This window comes from Xenopus tropicalis, chromosome 10 (genome assembly GCF_000004195.4).
Source record: "Xenopus tropicalis strain Nigerian chromosome 10, UCB_Xtro_10.0, whole genome shotgun sequence".
Classification (NCBI taxonomy): domain Eukaryota; kingdom Metazoa; phylum Chordata; class Amphibia; order Anura; family Pipidae; genus Xenopus; species Xenopus tropicalis.
Genome location: NC_030686.2, coordinates 2,506,650 through 2,526,937, shown reverse-complemented (window position 1 = coordinate 2,526,937; position 20,288 = coordinate 2,506,650). Strand labels below are relative to the sequence as shown.

The 20,288-nt window shown below is 52.7% G+C and overlaps 2 protein-coding genes across 2 annotated transcripts; both read left to right on the top strand.

The window, feature by feature from the left end:
- Positions 1-1,025: 1,025 nt before the first annotated feature.
- On the top strand, positions 1,026-5,802 carry LOC105945219 (opioid growth factor receptor-like protein 1). The gene is made up of 8 exons (XM_031894586.1): positions 1,026-1,193; positions 2,564-2,635; positions 2,945-3,014; positions 3,230-3,308; positions 3,597-3,663; positions 3,742-3,890; positions 4,002-4,839; positions 5,497-5,802. The coding sequence occupies exons 1-8, from the start codon at positions 1,080-1,082 to the stop codon at positions 5,800-5,802; spliced, it is 1,695 nt and encodes a 564-aa protein (XP_031750446.1). The 5' UTR covers positions 1,026-1,079.
- Positions 5,803-12,134: 6,332 nt separating this feature from the next.
- LOC101733404 (opioid growth factor receptor-like) lies at positions 12,135-20,229 on the top strand. The gene is made up of 7 exons (XM_031894516.1): positions 12,135-12,347; positions 14,944-15,003; positions 16,316-16,376; positions 17,035-17,113; positions 18,954-19,020; positions 19,100-19,248; positions 19,354-20,229. Exons 1-7 carry the CDS (start codon positions 12,258-12,260, stop codon positions 20,039-20,041), a joined length of 1,194 nt encoding a protein of 397 aa, XP_031750376.1. The 5' UTR covers positions 12,135-12,257; the 3' UTR covers positions 20,042-20,229.
- Positions 20,230-20,288: the final 59 nt, after the last annotated feature.

The following is a 20,288-nucleotide window of genomic DNA, read 5'->3' as shown; positions in this document are numbered from 1 at the left end:
CAATAAACAGATATAACAATTACAGGGGCTCCCATACAGCTTGGCCCTAAAGGTCCGGGTATTTAAGGCAGTTTTTATAATAATATTTTTAATGGATTTTATACATAAAGTGTTGGACAATGTAATCGCCTCCTGTTGTGATTTATACACATTAAATCATTTGCCCCCCCCCCCCCGGGGGCCCCATTAGGGGGCATTAGAGAATTTCACCTTCATCCTATCAGTGTTTTGTTATTCTACATTTTGGGTTCAAATGGTAAAAATTCAATATCCAGTGAATTCATAGTGGAAATCATCTCAGGGGCTTTTGGGCAGGGGTGGGGCAATGGGCAATAGCAAGTGCTGCAGTCATGAAAAGGATTTCATCGGGGGCGGGGCCTGGGCTAGGTGGAGGAGGGGTTTAGGAGAGAACGTAAACTATATGGAGTTGTCCCACCCCTAGGGGATGCCAGTGATTGGCTATCGAGTATGAGTGACAGGTATGTGGCCCTATCTGCCTGTGTCCCGCCTCTGAGTAGCCAGACAGCACCCTAGCTGAGCCCATAGAGACACCCAGGGAAGGAATCTGATAGGACGGGTTTAACCCCTTCTGTACCTGCCACAGGAATGTAACTGTAACTGCTCCTGAGAAAGGTGCTGCCCCCCTAGTGGCGGGTACTGGGTTTGCCCTTGGGCACAGCCCTTACCCCTATTAGGGTTCTGCCTCAGCTGGGGGTCACTTCCAGGCACCCACTTTTCCAGCAAGGAATTAGTTTTGGGGTTACCCTGTCACTACTGCCCCCTGATTGGGGGTTATATTATTTGCCCCAAATGTGCCAGGCTTATTGCCATAGGGGTCACAGTGTTACAGATTACCGGGCAGTTGCCATGGGAACAAACTCAGTGCCACATTAGCCCCTTCCCAAATAGTCCGTAACTGCCCCCTGTTATCCCTTCGCCCGGTGCCAGGGGGCGCCCTGTTCCAGCCAATCAGATTGCTGCTCACTGATACTCATTGGGTTCCCTGTATCCCCGGCCCAGTCCGGTTTCGCTTTCATTTCCCTGGGATCTGCCCCGCACTGCGAAACTGCCCCGGTGTCATGTTGTGGGGTCGGGAAGAGCGGTGGGACCCCCAGTGGGACTCTACCTGGGAGGAGGAGGAGGAGGAGGAGGGGGAGATCCCGGAGTCGGACCTAAAGGGAAACTCCAGGCGGGTAAGTAGTTCTGACTCCGGTGGGAGCTGCCATGTTGCTTCCCGCACAGGGAAAGGCCGATCCGATCTTTGTGCCGCAAGGTTTGGGGTTCGTGTGCGAACTTGGGGTTACATAGGGGAGTTACTCTCCCTTGCCCTGTGTATGGGGCACCAAGGGGGGAATAGGGGTTATTGGGGTAACATCAGTACAGGGGGCGGTGCCTATTCAGCAGGAACCGAAAGGGAAAGTGTCTGTGTGTGGCCCCTGGAGGCACATTCTCTGTACCCCAATGGCTCATAGCAGGGGCTAAACTAGGAGTTACTGGGGCCCCTAATCTGTGGGAATAAGATATTTTATAATCATAAATTGCTTTTGGTCAGTGTCCCCGGGGCCCCATATACTGCTGCAACAGTCACAGGGTTGGCTTCCTACAGGTAAGGCCCCCATCCGTATTAAAGGGAAAGTATCCCCCCCCCTTGTGCAACAGGAGTGCAGTGAGTGCAGCTTCTACTGATCTGTAAAGGGAAAGTAACCCCTCCTGTTTGGTCCTTGTGATAATTAGGTTTCCTGTGGCCAAAAGTCTGGCAGGAGCCAATATGTAGGTTATTATTGCCCTTACAGCCCCCCCCCCCCCCCCCGGCATTCCCAGTACCCAGAGGCACAAACAGCCCCCCCCCAGCCCAATAAATAGTGACTGTCTGTGGCACCTTACAGCCCCCCTGGCATTCCCAGTACCCAGAGGCACAAACAGCCCCCCCAGCCCAATAAATAGTGACTGTCTGTGGCACCTTACAGCCCCCCTGGCATTCCCAGTACCCAGAGGCACAAACAGCGCCCCCCAGCCCAATAAATAGTGACTGTCTGTGGCACCTTACAGCCCCCCTGGCATTCCCAGTACCCAGAGGCACAAACAGCCCCCCCCCAGCCCAATAAATAGTCACTGTCTGTGGCACCTTACAGCCCCCCTGGCATTCCCAGTACCCAGAGGCACAAACAGCCCCCCCAGCCCAATAAATAGTGACTGTCTGTGGCACCTTACAGCCCCCCTGGCATTCCCAGTACCCAGAGGCACAAACAGCCCCCCCAGCCCAATAAATAGTGACTGTCTGTGGCACCTTACAGCCCCCCCGGCATTCCCAGTACCCAGAGGCACAAACAGCCCCCCCAGCCCAATAAATAGTGACTGTCTGTGGCACCTTACAGCCCCCCCGGCATTCCCAGTACCCAGAGGCACAAACAGCCCCCCCCCAGCCCAATAAATAGTGACAGTACCCCAGTTCGGGCCTCATTGCCGGAGTTGTGTTTCTCTGCTAAAGGGGAAGCTGTGCCATTAGCTTTATCCCCCCCCCCCCCCCCATTCTCACCCCTGGGCTTTGTGTTTCCCTATATAGGGGGCAAGTCGCAGTGCCAGGGCTGCCAGGGACCTGCAGAACTATCGGCACGGGTATCCGGGTAAAGATCGGGTAAGTTATTTATTTATAGCAGCAAAGTCCCACAGCTGGGGGGCACTGGGGGCAGATGTAGAGTTGCTGAGTCTGATGGCTCCCTAATCTGCCCCGCTGGTTTCCCCTATGGTGCAGTTGGCAGCTGAGCCGGTGACTGGGGCAGAGTAATAACAAACCTCATGTGAATATAAGGGCCCCCCACACTGACATGGGGCCCCACCCAGAGCTATAGGGGCCACAGTGCCCAGTTTTGCTCTCCTGTGTGCCCCCCCCCCCCCCCCCCCCCATAGGTTTGAGTAAGTTTTTTTATTTGTCTCTATCCCACAGGACAGTGAGTATATGGAGTTTATGCCCAATCTGGAATTCTACCAGAACCGGATCCCCTTTCAGCCATATGGTAAGTCCCAAAGAACTGGGAACCAGACTCCCCCCCCCACCACTGGGCTGAAATGCCCCTGTCTGGGTAAGTGCCAGCTCTGCAGATACCAGTGGCAGAACCCAGACAGCAGGGCAAGCACAGACCTCATCCGAGCAAGCAGTTCCCTTGTTGTGCCCAGTTCTGGCTCCCACTAGTGGGGATCGGAGGTAATGCAGTGTTTGTGTTATACACAGGGGATGATATAGATACGATGCTTAGTGACTGGAGGGGAGATTATGTCCGACTGGAAGAGAACCATTCCTATATCCAGTGGTGAGTATGGGGGAGATGGGTTTGTGGGTTCAGAATAAAGGGGAAGAAAACAACAAAGAAACCCAACAAAGTTATTATCAGTACTTATTGGCTGTTAGATTTGGTAATTGGACTTATGGTCCTGTACAGCAAGGCTGGCAAACTCATAGAAAGATACCAGTCAGTTGGGGGCCTTTAGCAATAGATGAATGATCCCCCCAAAGAATTTACCAGCAGCAGGAAGGGGCAGCCATGACAGATACCCCCCCCCCCAATGAAGGGTTAATACAGAGATGTTATTTGCTGCAGGCTGTTCCCGCTGCGGGAGGAGGGAGTGAATCCATACGCTGCGCCACTGACACTGCGGGAGATTGAGGTACCATATTGGCTGGGGCCCCACACAGAGACCCCCCCCCCCCGGCCCCTCACTGTATGGTCTGTGTTTCCCCTACAGGCACTGAAAGGAGATAAGGACGCCATGAGGAGGTTCCGTGAGGCCTACAGGCTTATGTTGGACTTCTATGGCATAGAATTGAGGGATGAGGATTCTGGGGAAGTTGCCCGGGCCCCAAACTACAAGGAAAGATTCAGTAATCTCAATCGGTAAGTTCCATGGTCTCTGAATCGGGGGCTTCTGGGCACTGAGAGGGAAATGGCAGGAATATTCCCAGTAGTTTCTGTTAATAAGTTGATATTTGCCCCATTCCCTTGCAGCCGGGGGCACAATAACCTGCGGATCACACGGATACTGAAGTGTTTGGGGGAACTGGGCTATGGGCGCTTCCAAGCTCCACTCGTCCGCTTCTTCCTGGAGGAGACGTTGGTGCATAAGGAGCTGCCCAATGTCCGACACAGCGCCTTGGACTATTTCATGTTTACTGTGCGGGACAGAGAGCAGCGCAAGGAGCTGGTACTATTTGCCTGGGAGCATTTCCCACACAGAGAGGGGTTTATATGGGGGCCCAGGAACTACTTCCAATATAGAGCAGCAAAGAATGCAGAGAGCAGCGCTGACCAGGAAATCACACAAGAAAATAGTGAGACACCAGGCGAGGGGGAAGGGAATTGTGGGAACTCAGGAAGAGGAAGTGTAAATGATGGGCAGAAAGATGCTGGGGGGGCAGAAGGGGGCCGTAGGGGAGAGTTGGAAAGGAAGGGGGCAGCAGAAGGTGAGGGAACTAGTAGAGATCCGTCAGTAGGTTCTGTGTGGACGGAAGGGAACATTGGGGCAGAGAATATGGAGAATGGAGCAGCAGGAAGCTTTGGTGGAGTAGATGATGGAAAAGAGTTGAAACTGGAGATTAAACCAAGTAGAGCAGGAGGTGCTGGGGATGGAGATAAAGGAAAAGAGTTGGAAGAGGACAGAAGGGGAGAGGATACAGAGGCTGAGGGAGCAGGAGGTGCTGGTGATGGAGATCAAGGAAAAGAGTTGGAAGAGAACAGAAGGGAAGAGGGTGAGGAGGCTGGGGGAGCAGGTGTCAGGAACTATAGGGATTCGAACCCTGGACTTTGTGCGGAACTCCGGGTGCACATGCTTACTGAGCCACAGGGGGCTCTTTGAGCTACATGGGATCGGTTGCTCTAATGTCCTTTCTGCCTTTCCACCAGTTTCCCTGTCTATATTGGTCATCACATGTGTGGCTGCTTTGGTAATCACCAGACTATATAAACCCTCTCCGGGCTAGACACAGTGCTCCATCATCGTTCTTGCTGAGCCTGGTCTTGCCACTTCTGATACCTGATTCCTATGTTCCCTGCCTGGTTCCTGTTTGGTTTGTGATATTGACTTCTGCCCGACTTTCTGGATTTGCTTGAACTCTGCCCGGACTGACCCCTGCCTGACTAACGGATCTGATAGAACTCTGCCTCAATCGACCCTTGCCTGATTATTGGACTTGCTAGAACCCTGCCCGGACTGACCCCTGCCTGACTAACGGATCTGATAGAACTCTGCCTCAATCGACCCTTGCCTGATTATTGGACTTGCTAGAACCCTGCCTGGACTGACCCCTGTCTGCCTTTGGATTCACCTGTTACTGGACTCTGTATTTATCACAGGCTTGTACTTTACTTTTATTTCCATTCTGTTTGTATTCATTAAAACTCCTTTGTTCATCTAACTTGGCTGTCTGGCCTTTTAAGGGAGTTCTGGGTTATCAGCACATAGGCTCCTACCTGCCAGCCACTCACCTGTGGTTGCACCTGACAGCAGGAGGTGCTGGTGATGGAGATCAAGGAAAAGAGTTGCAAGAGGACAGAAGGGAAGAGGATACAGAGGCTGGGGGAGCAGGAGGTGCAGGTGATGGAGATCAAGGAAAAGAGTTGGAAGAGCACAGAAGGGAAGAGGGTAAGGAGGCTGGGGGAGCAGGAGGTGCAGGTGATGGAGACCAAGGAAAAGAGTTGGAAGAGCACAGAAGAGAAGAGGGTACAGAGGCTGAGGGAGCAGGAGGTGCTGGTGATGGAGATCAAGGAAAAGAGTTGGAAGAGACAGAAGGGAAGAGGGTACAGAGGCTGAGGGAGCAGGAGGTGCTGGTGATGGAGATCAAGGAAAAGAGTTGGAAGAGAACAGAAGGGAAGAGGGTACAGAGGCTGGGGGAGCAGGAGGTGCTGGTGATGAAGATCAAGGAAAAGAGTTGGAAGAGGACAGAAGGGGAGAGGGTACAGAGGCTGGGGGAGCAGGAGGTGCTGGTGATGGAGATCAAGGAAAAGAGTTGGAAGAGGACAGAAGGGGAGAGGGTACAGAGGCTGAGGGAGCAGGAGGTGCAGGTGGAGTCAATAATGGGAGAAAGCTGGAAGAGAAGAAGGCAGCGGGATGTGGGGAGAGTGGAGGGGTATTAAGTGAGGGAGCTGGGGCAGAAAACAGCATAAAGCCAAATGGAGCAGACTGTGGGGTTAATATATTAGAGGGAGAGACCAGACTCGAGTTGCACCGTACGGAAAGGAAAAGTCAGAAGAGAAGCACTAGGTGTTCCTGTCGGCTCTTATGATGGTTTCCTCATAGACTTGAAGCTCAATGAAGGCGGATGATCCGGTGCAACTGTGGGAATATGGGGCGGGAATATGGCGCAGGAATATGGGGCGGGAATATGGGGCAGGAATATGGGGCAGGAGTGGGGGCAGGAATATGGGGCAGGAGTGGGGGCAGAAAGGGGAAAAGGAAAACAATGTGATTTGGAGATTTTCTCCCCAGTATGAGAAACTGGGGGGCTCTTTCTCTTGGGGGGGCACAACTCAGGGTAATTGGAAAGTGTGGAGCATTTAGAGGCACAGGGTGTTGGTTGGGGAATGGAACTCATTCACCCCAGTGTCTCAGCATAAATGTAATGGCAACGACTCCTGGTTATGCACCGCCCCCCGAGCCAACGTCCTCCCTCGGCTGCCTGTGCCCCCCTAAACAGTGCCCAGCCTTTCTACCCATGAGCCTCACTAGCCCCGAGCCCTATTACCTATGAGTCTCTCTAGCCCAGAGCCATACTACCCATGGGCCTCTCTAGCCCAGAGCCCTACTACCCATGGGCCTCTCTAGCCCAGAGCCCTACTACCCATGGGTCTCTCTAGCCCAGAGCCATACTACCCATGGGCCTCTCTAGCCCAGAGCCATACTACCCATGGGTCTCTCTAGCCCAGAGCCATACTACCCATGAGTCTGTCTAGCCCAGAGCCATACTACCCATGAGTCTCTCTAGCACCTATGAATTCCACTAGCCCACGTGGTGATGAGGAGACTGCACCAATAACCATTAGCTGTACCCCCCCACCCTCACTGAATACAAAGGGCTGATTAGCAGACAGGGGGCAATAAGCTGGTGTTTCTGTGGGCAGGAGGGGTAATAAGCTGCAGCCTCTGATCTCCTGGGTAGTTGGACTTGGAGCTGGTACTTCAGGGAATGTTCTGTTTGTTATGTTTTTGGACTAAATAAATAAATTGAGATATTCCCAGAGATTTCATGTTATTCCTGTACATGGGGGGGGGGGGGGGGGCACAGAACCAGGTCACCCCCATGGTTATCAGGCCTCAGGGCTGTTTGGTCTCAATGCGCATTTGCTGGGCATGGTAATGGGCTACCATCCTGGGTTCAAAAGGTTCCCCCAGTCCCACCAGAGAAGCCGCCTGGCTAGTCAGTTGCTGGGCATGGTAATGGGCTACTATCCTGGGTTGAAGAGGGTGCCCCAGTCCCACCAGAGAAGCCGCCTGGCTAGTCAGTTGCTGGGAATGGTAAATGGCTACTATCCTGGGTTGAAGAGGGTGCCCCAGTCCCACCAGAGAAGCCGCCTGGCTAGTCAGTTGCTGGGCATGGTAATGGGCTACCATCCTGGGTTGAAGAGGGTGCCCCAGTCCCACCAGAGAAGCCGCCGGGCTAGTCAGTTGCTGGGCATGGTAATGGGCTACCATCCTGGGTTGAAGAGGGTGCCCAGTCCCACCAGAGAAGCCGCCTGGCTAGTCAGTTGCTGGGCATGGTAATGGGCTACCATCCTGGTTGAAGAGGTGCCCCAGTCCCACCAGAGAAGCCACCTGGCTAGTCAGTTGCTGGGCATGGTAATGGGCTACTATCCTGGGTTGAAGAGGGTGCCCCAGCCCACCAGAGAAGCCAGCCTGGCTAGTCAGTTGCTGGGCATGGTAATGGGCTACTATCCTGGGTTGAAGAGGGTGCCCCAGTCCCACCAGAGAAGCCGCCTGGCTAGTCAGTTGCTGGGCATGGTAATGGGCTACCATCCTGGGTTGAAAAGGGTGCCCCAGTCCCACCAGAGAAGCCGCCTGGCTAGTCAGTTGCTGGGCATGGTAATGGGCTACCATCCTGGGTTGAAAAGGGTGCCCCAGTCCCACCAGAGAAGCCAGCCTGGCTAGTCAGTTGCTGGGCATGGTAATGGGCTACCATCCTGGGTTGAAACGGTTCCCCAGTCCCACCAGAGAAGCCGCCTGGCTAGTCAGTCGCTGGGCATGGTAATGGGCTACCATCCTGGGTTGAAGAGGGTGCCCCAGTCCCACCAGAGAAGCCAGCCTGGCTAGTCAGTTGCTGGGCATGGTAATGGGCTACTATCCTGGGTTGAGAGGGGTGCCCAGTCCCACCAGAGAAGAAGCCGCCTGGCTAGTCAGTTGCTGGGCAATGTAATGGGCTACTATCCTGGGTTGAAGAGGGTGCCCCAGTCCCACCAGAGAAGCCGCCTGGCTAGTCAGTTGCTGGGCATGGTAATGGGCTACCATCCTGGGTTGAAAAGGGTGCCCCAGTCCCACCAGAGAAGCCAGCCTGACTAGTCAGTTGCTGGCCATGGTAATGGGCTACCATCCTGGGTTGAAAAGGTGCCCCCAGTCCCACCAGAGAAGCCGCCTGGCTAGTCAGTTGCTGGGCATGGTAATGGGCTACCATCCTGGGTTGAAAAGGGTGCCCCAGTCCCACCAGAGAAGCCAGCCTGACTAGTCAGTTGCTGGCCATGGTAATGGGCTACCATCCTGGGTTGAAAAGGGTGCCTCAGTCCCACCAGAGAAGCCGCCTGGCTAGTCAGTCGCTGGGCATGGTTAATGGGCTACCATCCTGGGTTGAAAAGGTTCCCCAGTCCCACCAGAGAAGCCGCCTGGCTAGTCAGTCGCTGGGCATGGTAATGGGCTACTATCCTGGGTTGAAAAGGTCCCCCAGTCCCACCAGAGAAGCCGCCTGGCTAGTCAGTCGCTGGGCATGGTAATGGGCTACTATCCTGGGTTGAAGAGGGTGCCCCAGTCCCACCAGAGAAGCCGCCTGGCTAGTCAGTCGCTGGGCATGGTAATGGGCTACTATCCTTGGTTGAAAAGGTGCCCCAGTCCCACCAGAGAAGCCGCCGGGCTAGTCAGTCGCTGGGCATGGTAATGGGCTACTATCCTGGGTTGAAAAGGTGCCCCAGTCCCACCAGAGAAGCCGCCGGGCTAGTCAGTCGCTGGGCAAACAGGGAGTTGTTCCGGTGCCAGAACTAGAGCAGAAGGGGAGTTTCCTCTCTCTGTTTCTAATGAAGACAAAATCATGTGACTTTGGACCTTATAAAGTTTATAAAGACAATTTCTGATTGATCCAATTGATCTGGTCCTTTGTTCCAGTTCTAAATCCAAGTGATCGGTTGGTCAAGATGAACTTTAGAGATGCTTATTGCATGTTCCCATTCCAGCGCTGCCTGGTTGCTAGGGTAAACAAGACCCTAGCAACCGGATAGCTGCTGAACAAAAATCTAATTCCCAAACTACAGATAATAAAAAATCAAGACCAATTGCAAATTGTCCTAAAGGATAAATGAAAAGAAAACCTTAACCCTAACCCTTTGGGCTAAACATTAACCCTATCTGTAATAATGACAGGGTCCCACAGCGGCCTATACACATTATACATTACATAGGAAACCTATTACATGGGGGTATATATATATAATATATTTACCCCTGGGGTTCCTGCCTCAGTTCGCTCAGTTGGGAGCGATAACGCTGCTAATTCTAAAGAAAAGCTTCATAGAAGGAATCAGTGCCAGGGAGCCCCCTAGCGCCCAAGGTACAAACTGCAGGGGACAAACAGTATGGCAGCAATTCCGGGACTGGAAGGCGCTTCTGGGGAATGAGATTTACTCCCAGGGGTTGTTTCTGTGCCAAATCTTTAAAATGTTTCCTCATTTCTAGTGATACTTACCCTTTATAATAGACAAATATAACAATAACAGATGATTATATAAGAGCGAGTTACTGCCCCAGCCCCATTATTAGCCAATCAGGTGACAGCCCCGCTCCCCTTTCATTTTCACTTTGAAACTCCCTGGCGACTTGGGCTCCGTCCTTCTACCCGGAAACTTGCCCCACATACCCCTCTACCTGCCCCTGTACCCGGAAACTTGCCCCACATACCCCTCTACCTGCCCCTCTACCCGGAAACTTGCCCCACATACCCCTCTACCTGCCCCTCTACCCGGAAACTTGCCCCACATACCCCTCTACCTGCCCCTCTACCCGGAAACTTGCCCCAGGTACCCCCCTACCTGCCCCTCTACCCGGAAACTTGCCCCAGGTACCCCCTTCTACCTGCCCCTCTACCGGAAACTTGCCCCAGGTACCCCTCTACCTGCCCCTGTACCCGAAACTTTGCCCCACATACCCCTCTACCTGCCCCTCTACCCGGGAAACTTGCCCCAGGTACCCCTCTACCTGACCCTGTACCCGGAAACTTGCCCCACATACCCCTCTACCTGCCCCTCTACCCGGAAACTTGCCCAGGTACCCCTCTACCTGCCCTGTACCCGGAAACTTGCCCCACATACCCCTCTACCTGCCCCTCTACCCGGAAACTTGCCCATATACCCCTCTACCTGCCCCTCTACCCGGAAACTTGCCCCAGGTACCCCTCTACCTGCCCTGTACCCGGAAACTTGCCCCACATACCCCTCTACCTGCCCCTCTACCCGGAAACTTGCCCCAGGTACCCCTCACCTGCCCCTGTACCCGGAAACTTGCCCCACATACCCCTCTACCTGCCCTCTACCCGGAAACTTGCCCCAGGTACCCCTCTACCTGCCCCTCTACCCGGAAACTTGCCCCAGGTACCCCTCTACCTGCCCCTCTACCCGGAAACTTGCCCCAGGTACCCCTCTACCTGCCCCTGTCCCGGAAACTTGCCCCACATACCCCTCTACCTGCCCCTCTACCCGGAAACTTGCCCCAGGTACCCCTCTACCTTGCCCTGCTACCCGGAAACTTGCCCCACAACCCCTCTACCTGCCCCTCTACCCGGAAACTTGCCCCAGGTACCCCTCTACCTGCCCCTGTACCCGGAAACTTGCCCCACATACCCCTCTACCTGCCTCTACCCGGAAACTTGCCCATATACCCCTCTACCTGCCCCTCTACCCGGAAACTTGCCCCAGGTACCCCTCTACCTGCCCCTGTACCCGGAAACTTGCCCCACATACCCTCTACCTGCCCCTCTACCGGAAAACTTGCCCCAGGTACCCCTCTACCTGCCCTGTACCCGGAAACTTGCCTCCACATACCCTCTACCTGCCCCTCTACCCGGAAACTTGCCCCAGGTACCCCTCTACCTGCCCCTGTACCCGGAAACTTGCCCCACATACCCCTCTACCTGCCCCTCTACCCGGAAACTTGCCCATATACCCCTCTACCTGCCCCTCTACCCGGAAACTTGCCCCAGGTACCCCTCTACCTGCCCCTGTACCCGAAACTGCCCCCACATACCCTCTACCTGCCCCTCTACCGGAAACTTGCCCCAGGTACCCCTCTACCTGCCCCTGACCGGAAAACTTCCCCACATACCCCTCTACCTGCCCCTCTACCCGGAAACTTGCCCCAGGTACCCCTCTACCTGCCCCTGTACCCGGAAACTTGCCCCACATACCCCTCTACCTGCCCCTCTACCCGGAAACTTGCCCATATACCCCTCTACCTGCCCCTGTACCCGGAAACTTGCCCCACATACCCCTCTACCTGCCCCTCTACCCGGAAACTTGCCCATATACCCCTTACCTGCCCCTGTACCCGGAAACTTGCCCCCATATACCCCTCTACCTGCCCCTCTACCAGAAACTTGCCCCATATACCCCTCTACCTGCCCCTCTACCCGGAAACTTGCCCATATACCCTCTACCTGCCCCTCTACCCGGAAACTTGCCCCAGTACCCCTCTACCTGCCCCTCTACCCGGAAACTTGCCCCACATACCCCTCTACCTGCCCCCTCTACCCGGAAACTTGCCCATATACCCCTCTACCTGCCCCTGTACCCGGAAACTTGCCCATATACCCCTCTACCTGCCCCTGTACCCGGAAACTTGCCCCAGGTACCCCTCTACCTGCCCCTGACCCGGAAACTTGCTTCCCAGGTTACCCCTCTACCTGCCCCTGTACCCGGAAACTTGCCCATATACCCCTCTACCTGCCCCTGTACCAGGAAACTTGCCCCACATACCCCTCTACCTGCCCCCGCCCCACAGAGACTGGCAGCGCTGCCCGGGACATGGCCGGAGAGTGGGACCCGGAGTGGAACTCAACCTGGGAGGACGAGGCGGCACTGAGGGAGCGAAGGGGAACCGTGAGCCCCGACTGGGTACGTACCGCCCGGTAACACTGACACCTGTGGGGCTGGAACTGTGAGTCGGGCCCCCGAACTACTTTCCCTGGGGGGGGGGGGGGGGGGGGTGACTAACAATTCCTATCCCATTCCCATCAGTCCTGCCCAGTGAGCTTACAATCTAAGGTCCCTATCCCATTCCCATCAGCCCCTGCCCCAGTGAGCTTTACAATCTAGATCCCTATCACATTTCCCATCGAGTCCTGCCCCAGTGAGCTTACAATCTAAGTCCTATCCCATTCCCATCAGTCCCGCCCAGTGAGCTTACAATCTAAGGTCCCTATCCCATTCCCATCAGTCCCTGCCCAGTGAGCTTACAATCTAAGGTCCTATCACATTCCCATCAGCCCCTGCCCCAGTGAGCTTACAATCTAAGGTCCCTATCCCATCCCATCAGTCCCTGCCCCAGTGAGCTTACAATCTAAGGTCCCTATCACATTCCCCATCAGTCCCTGCCCCAGTGAGCTACAATCTAAGGTCCCTATCCCATTCCCCCATTCAATACAATCTAAGGTCCCTATCACATTCCCATCAGTCCCTGCCCCAGTGAGCTTACAATCTAAGGTCGCCTATCACATTCCCATCAGTCCCTGCCCCAGTGAGCTTACAATCTAAGGTCCCTATCACATTCCCATCAGTCCCTGCCCCAGTGAGCTTACAATCTAGGGTCCCTATCCCATTCCCATCAGTCCCTGCCCCAGTGAGCTTACAATCTAAGGTCCCCTATCACATTCCCATCAGTCCCTGCCCCAGTGAGCTTACAATCTAAGGTCCCTATCACATTCCCATCAGTCCCTGCCCCAGTGAGCTTACAATCTAGGGTCCCTATCCCATTCCCATCAGTCCCTGCCCCAGTGAGCTTACAATCTAAGGTCCCTATCACATTCCCATCAGTCCCTGCCCAGTGAGCTTACAATCTAAGGTCCCTATCCATTCCCATCAGCCCCTGCCCCAGTTGAGCTTACAATCTAAGGTCCCTATCCCATTCCCATCCAGTCCCTGCCCCAGTGAGTTACAATCTAAGGTCCCTATCACATTCCCATCAGTCCCTGCCCCAGTGAGCTTACAATCTAAGGTCCCTATCCCATTCCCATCAGCCCCTGCCCCAGTGAGCTTACAATCTAAGGTCCCGTATTCCATTCCCATCAGCCCCTGCCCCAGTGAGCTTACAATCTAAGGTCCCTATCCCATTCCCATCAGCCCCTGCCCCAGTGAGCTTACAATCTAAGGTCCCTATCACATTCCCATCAGTCCCTGCCCCAGTGAGCTTACAATCTAAGGTGCCTATCACATTCCCATCAGTCCCTGCCCCAGTGAGCTTACAATCTAAGGTCCCTATCACATTCCCATCAGTCCCTGCCCCAGTGAGCTACATCTAAGGTCCCTATCACATCCCATCAATCCCTGCCCCCAGTGAGCTTACAATCTAAGGTGCCTATCACATTCCCATCAGTCCCTGCCCCAGTGAGCTTACAATCTAAGGTCCCTATCCCATTCCCATCAGTCCCTGCCCAGGAGCTTACAATCTAAGATCCCTATCCCATTCCCATCAGTCCCTGCCCCAGTGAGCTTTACAATCTAAGGTCCCTATTCCCATTCCCATCAGTCCCTGCCCCAGTGAGCTTACAATCTAAGATCCCTATCCCATTCCATCAGTGCCCTGCCCAGTGAGCTTACAATCTAAGGTCCCTATCCCATTCCCATCAGTCCTGCCCAGTGAGCTTACAATCTAGAGTCCCTATCCATTCCCATCAGTCCCTGCCCCAGTGAGCTTACCAATCTAAGGTCCCTATCCCATTCCCATCAGCCCCCTGCCCCAGTGAGCTTACAATCTAGGGTCCCTATCCCATTCCCATCAGTCCCTGCCCCAGTGAGCTTACAATCTAAGGTCCTATCCATTCCCATCAGTCCGCTGCCCCAGTGAGCTTACAATCTAAGGTCCCTATCACATTCCCATCAGTCCCTGCCCCAGTGAGCTTACAATCTAGGGTCCCCTATCCCATTCCCATCGAGTCCCTGCCCCAGTGAGCTTACAATCTAGGTCCCTATCACATTACCATCAGCCCTGCCCAGTGAGCTTACAATCTAAGGTCCCTATCACATTCCCATCAGTCCCTGCCCCAGTGAGCTTACAATCTAAGGTGCCTATCACATTCCCATCAGCCCCTGCCCCAGTGAGCTTACAATCTAGGGTCCCTATCCCATTCCCATCAGTCCCTGCCCCAGTGAGCTTACAATCTAAGGTGCCTATCACATTCCCATCAGCCCCTGCCCCAGTGAGCTTACAATCTAGGGTCCCTATCCCATTCCCATCAGCCCCTGCCCCAGTGAGCTTACAATCTAAGATCCCTATCCCATTCCCATCAGTCCCTGCCCCAGTGAGCTTACAATCTAAGGTCCCTATCCCATTCCCATCAGTCCCTGTCCCAGTGAGCTTACAGTCTAAGGTCCCTATCCCATTCCCATCAGTCCCTGCCCCAGTGAGCTTACAATCTAAGGTCCCTATCCCATTCCCATCAGCCCCTGCCCCAGTGAGCTTACAATTATTGCTGAAATATTTTTATTTCTTCAGGGATCTCCCAGGGCAGATCTGTGTAACTACCGGCGTGGATATCCGGGCAAAGTGGAACCGGTAAGTTATTCAGGCTCCTCCCACTACTGCAGGGGGTTATTGCAATCAAGGTACAGTAAGTCCCTTTTCAGTAGCCGTTTCACAATATAATAACATCCAGTCAGTCCCTCTGGGAGTAGCTCTGTGTTTCCCTGAATATTCGGTTCATACTCAGGGGCTGCCGCTTGTGCCCCTACACCTAGTGGGGCCCCCAGGGGAGCAGCTGTAGTTGGTAAGGGCAGGGTGGTAGCAGGGAGATACTTACCATATAGAAACTTGCATCAAAATACAGTGACAGAGCCGAAAGGGGGGGTACCTGTCTCTTCTGAGATTGGCACAGTGTAGCGGGACCCTCACTAAGCACTGTGCCCTCACTAAGCACCAATGGAAAGGGGCAACAGACATTAGGGAAGATGGAGACAGTAGGGCAAGATGGAGACAGTAGGGCAAGATGGAGACAGTAGGGCAAGATGGAGACAGTAGGGCAAGATGGGGACAGTAGGGCAAGATGGAGACAGTAGGGCAAGATGGAGACAGTAGGGCAAGAAGGGGACAGAAGGGCAAGATGGAGACAGTAGGGCAAGATGGGGACAGTAGGACAAGATGGAGGCAGTAGGGCAAGATGGAGATAGTAGGGCAAGATGGAGACAGTAGGGCAAGATTGAGACAGTAGGACAAAATGGAGACAGTAGGGCAAGATGGAGACAGTAGGGCAAGATGGAGACAGTAGGGCAAGATGGAGACAGTAGGGCAAGATGGGGACAGTAGGGCAAGATGGAGACAGTAGGGCAAGATGGAGACAGTAGGGCAAGATGGGGACAGTAGGGCAAGATGGAGACAGTAGGGCAAGCTGGAGACAGTAGGGCAAGATGGAGACAGTAGGACAAGATGGAGACAGTAGGGCAAGATGGAGACAGTAGGGCAAGATGGAGGCAGTAGGGCAAGATGGAGACAGTAGGACAAGATGGAGACAGTAGGGCAAGATGGAGACAGTAGGACAAGTTGGAGACAGTAGGACAAGATGGAGACAGTGGGGCAAGATGGAGACAGTAGGGCAAGATGGAGGCAGTAGGGCAAGATGGAGACAGTAGGGCAAGATGGAGACAGTAGGACAAGATGGAGGCAGTAGGGCAAGATGGAGACAGTAGGGCAAGATGGAGACAGTAGGGCAAGATGAAGGCAGTAGGACAAGATGGAGACAGTAGGGCAAGATGGAGACAGTAGGGCAAGATGGAGACAGTAAGGTAAGGTGGCACTGCCAGTTACTGTGCCCAGTCCTACGCTTGGTGCCCTGTCAGACCATTCCCACTGAGTTTATATCCCTATCCCACAGGACAGCGAGGAGATGCCGAACCTGCAGTTCTACCAGAACCAGTGCCCCTTTAAACCAAATGGTAAGTGCCAGATATTTGGCAATGAGTTTTCCTCAGCAGCCTGTTACTAATACCCCCCCATGTGGTGCCCACTCTGACCAGTGTAAGGAACGCCTGGGGGCCACTTCCTACCCATTCACAGCCAATGAGAAACCGCCATTGACACTCATGAGTAACAAAGAATCCAGGGTGTGGCTATGCACCAAGGCTCTGGGGGGTCACATTATACAACTATGCCTGTGTGCCAGGTATCCCCGTGCCAGCGGCTGTTACTGACAGATACTGGGTACAGATGCCCGGCTGCCATTTTCCCTGCAGTTCTCTTGTTTCCCCAACTTTAGAAACCTGCAGAGGTCCTGCCCTCTAGCGACACCCTCAGTCTGGGGCCTAGGGTTGCCATGTGGCTGGTATTGTATCAGCCTGGTTGGTACAAATGAGCCTTAAAGGAGAAGGACAGGCATTTGGCATTTTATTTGCCACATTAGTGCCACCTGGAACTTATTCTGCAAAAGCTTTACCTGCCTGAGTAACAGCCCTAGAAGCTCCCTCTGAAGAACATGTGACACAAAAGGAGACAAGTAACCCTGTGTTTCTTTTGATAGTTGTTTATGGCTGTATTTTAGTTTTTACCTTACCTTTCCCCCCATAATCCCTAATGGAGTGTTTGTGTTGTACGCAGGGCTGCGCATAGAGGCGGTGCTGAAAGAATGGAGGGGGGATTATGCCCGGCTGGAACAGAATCATTCCTATATCCAGTGGTGAGTGTGTTTCTGAATTCTGCAGCAGTAGGGGGCACTTTTGTTACAGTAGGGGAGTAATGTACCCCCTACTGTAAATGATAAGGATATTAGAAGTCACTGAGGGGTTCTGTGCCCCCCATATAAAGGCACAAGGCTGCAGGCTGAGTTATACAGGGAACTCTGAGTATCACTCATGTATTATAAGGGATACTGTACCCCCTACTGTAAATGATAAGGATATTAGCAGTCACTGAGGGGTTCTGTGCCCATATAAAGGCACAAGGCTGCAGGCTGAGTTATACAGGGAATTCTGAGTATCACTCATGTATTATAAGGGATAATGTACCCCCTACTGTAAATGATAAGGATATTAGCAGTCACTGAGGGGTTCTGTGCCCATATAAAGGCACAAGGCTGCAGGCTGAGTTATACAGGGAATTCTGAGTATCACTCATGTATTATAAGGGATAATGTACCCCCTACTGTAAATGATAAGGATATTAGCAGTCACTGAGGGGTTCTGTGCCCATATAAAGGCACAAGGCTGCAGGCTGAGTTATACAGGGAACTCTGAGTATCACTCATGTATTATAAGGTATAATGTACCCCCTACTGTAAATGATAAGGATATTAGCAGTCACTGAGGGGTTCTGTGCCCCCCATATAAAGGCACAAGGCTGCAGGCTGAGTTATACAGGGAACTCTGAGTATCACTCATGTATTATAAGGGATAATGTACCCCCTACTGTAAATGATAAGGATATTAGCAGTCACTGAGGGGTTCTGTGCCCCCTATATAAAGGCACAAGGCTGCAGGCTGAGTTATACAGGGAACTCTGAGTATCACTCATGTATTATAAGGGATAATGTACCCCCTACTGTAAATTATAAGGATATTAGCAGTCACTGAGGGGTTCTGTGCCCATATAAAGGCACAAGGCTGCAGGCTGAGTTATACAGGGAATTCTGAGTATCACTCATGTATTATAAGGGATAATGTACCCCCTACTGTAAATGATAAGGATATTAGCAGTCACTGAGGGGTTCTGTGCCCCCCATATAAAGGCCACAAGGCTGCAGGCTGAGTTATACAGGGAATTCTGAGTATCACTCATGTATTATAAGGGATAATGTACCCCCTACTGTAAATGATAAGGATATTAGCAGTCACTGAGGGGTTCTGTGCCCCCCATATAAAGGCACAAGGCTGCAGGCTGAGTTATACAGGGAACTCTGAGTATCACTCATGTATTATAAGGGATAATGTACCCCCTACTGTAAATGATAAGGATATTAGCAGTCACTGAGGGGTTCTGTGCCCCCCATATAAAGGCACAAGGCTGCAGGCTGAGTTATACAGGGAACTCTGAGTATCACTCATGTATTATAAGGTATAATGTACCCCCTACTGTAAATGATAAAGATATAAGGATCTGAAATGGTTTCAGACAGGTCATGTAGCAGTAGGTGACCAGGGTTGCTTCTGGGCCTGACCAATTACATAATTACAGATGCGAGAGGATTCACCAATGAGAATGCCAGATACAAGTAATAGTTAAGCCATCTTGATAATCTTACATGCAGAGGTTATTGTGTCATTTTGGCTCCAGTTGCAGGAACAAATAAAATGGAGCCAGATTTACACAGATAAGGTTGCATTCTCATTGAAGGATTCTTTTGGATTTTAATCAAGCAATGTTGTTTAAAAAAAATACAGCCAAATGCTGCTGAGCTACAGCTCCCAGAATGCTTGAACCCTTAAGAACATGGTAAAGCATGCTGGGAAATGTAGTCCAGCAACAATAAATATATGTTTAGATCCCCTTCAATAGGTAAATGTTTGTGTTATTTGCTGCAGGCTGTTCCCGCTGCGGGAGAAGGGAGTGAATCCATACGCTGTGCCACTGACACTGCGGGAGATTAAGGTACCATATTGGCTGGGGCCCCACACAGAGACCCCCCCCCCCCCGGCCCCGCACTGTATGGTCTGTGTTTCCCTTACAGGCGCTGAGAGCAGATCCGGACGCCATGAAGAGGTTCTGTAAGGCCTACAGGCTTATGTTGGACTTCTATGGCATAGAATTGAGGGATGAGGATTCTGGGGAAGTTGCCCGGGCCCCAAACTACAAGGAAAGATTCAGTAATCTCAATCGGTAAGTTCCATGGTCTCTGAATCGGGGGCTTCTGGGCACTGAGAGGGAAATGGCAGGAATATTCCCAACTGTTAATAAGTTGATATTTGCCCCATTCCCTTGCAGCCGGGGGCACAATAACCTGCGGATCACACGGATACTGAAGTGTTTGGGGGAACTGGGCTATGGGCGCTTCCAAGCTCCACTCGTCCGCTTCTTCCTGGAGGAGACGTTGGTGCATAAGGAGCTGCCCAATGTCCGACACAGCGCCTTGGACTATTTCATGTTTACTGTGCGGGACAGAGAGCAGCGCAAGGAGCTGGTACTATTTGCCTGGGAGCATTTCCCAGACAAAGGGAGGTTTATATGGGGGCCTAGAGATCTCTTGAGGCGTAGGGCAGAAAGGGGCTCAGAGAATCACGGTGCCACAAATGTCGGTCAAGAAAGGGAACAAGTTGCAAGGGTTGCTGTGGGCAAGGAGGCAGGAAGTCATGGGAATCTGGCGAGTGACAGAAAAGGCAGAGAGCATTATGGGAAAGAGACGCGTGATAAAGATGAGGGGATCAGGGGACGCAGGAATGGAGAATCTTTAGATGTAAAGGATGAGAGAGACAGAGAGCAAAAAAAGGGAAAAATAGAATTCTTAGAATGCCTGCCCTGCACAGGAGGAAAGAGAGGAAAGCACTTACATAAAAAGGATATTGGGGGGCAGGAGGGGCATTTGTCAGTTAAAGGGGGACGGGAAGGCTCCTTCAGGGACAGACTGACAGGAAAGAGCACAGCGAAGAAAAAGCAGAAGAAACCGTGGCGGTAAATTTACCCATTAGATCTCTTTAGTTAGAGACACAGCAGCCATGTTGCCTAATCTTCTTTGGTGCCTGAGGCCTTTAGTCCCGCCCCTATCAGGGTAACTGTCTTTGATCTAGGAAGTGGTGCTAGGAATTCTGGGAGTGGTCCACATGTGTTTACTCTGGGCCAAATAAATAAATACATGTACAGTAACATGTTCCTCCTGTAATAATTGCGGTGCTGCTGGTGAATCCGCTGGCTGGAGATGTGGG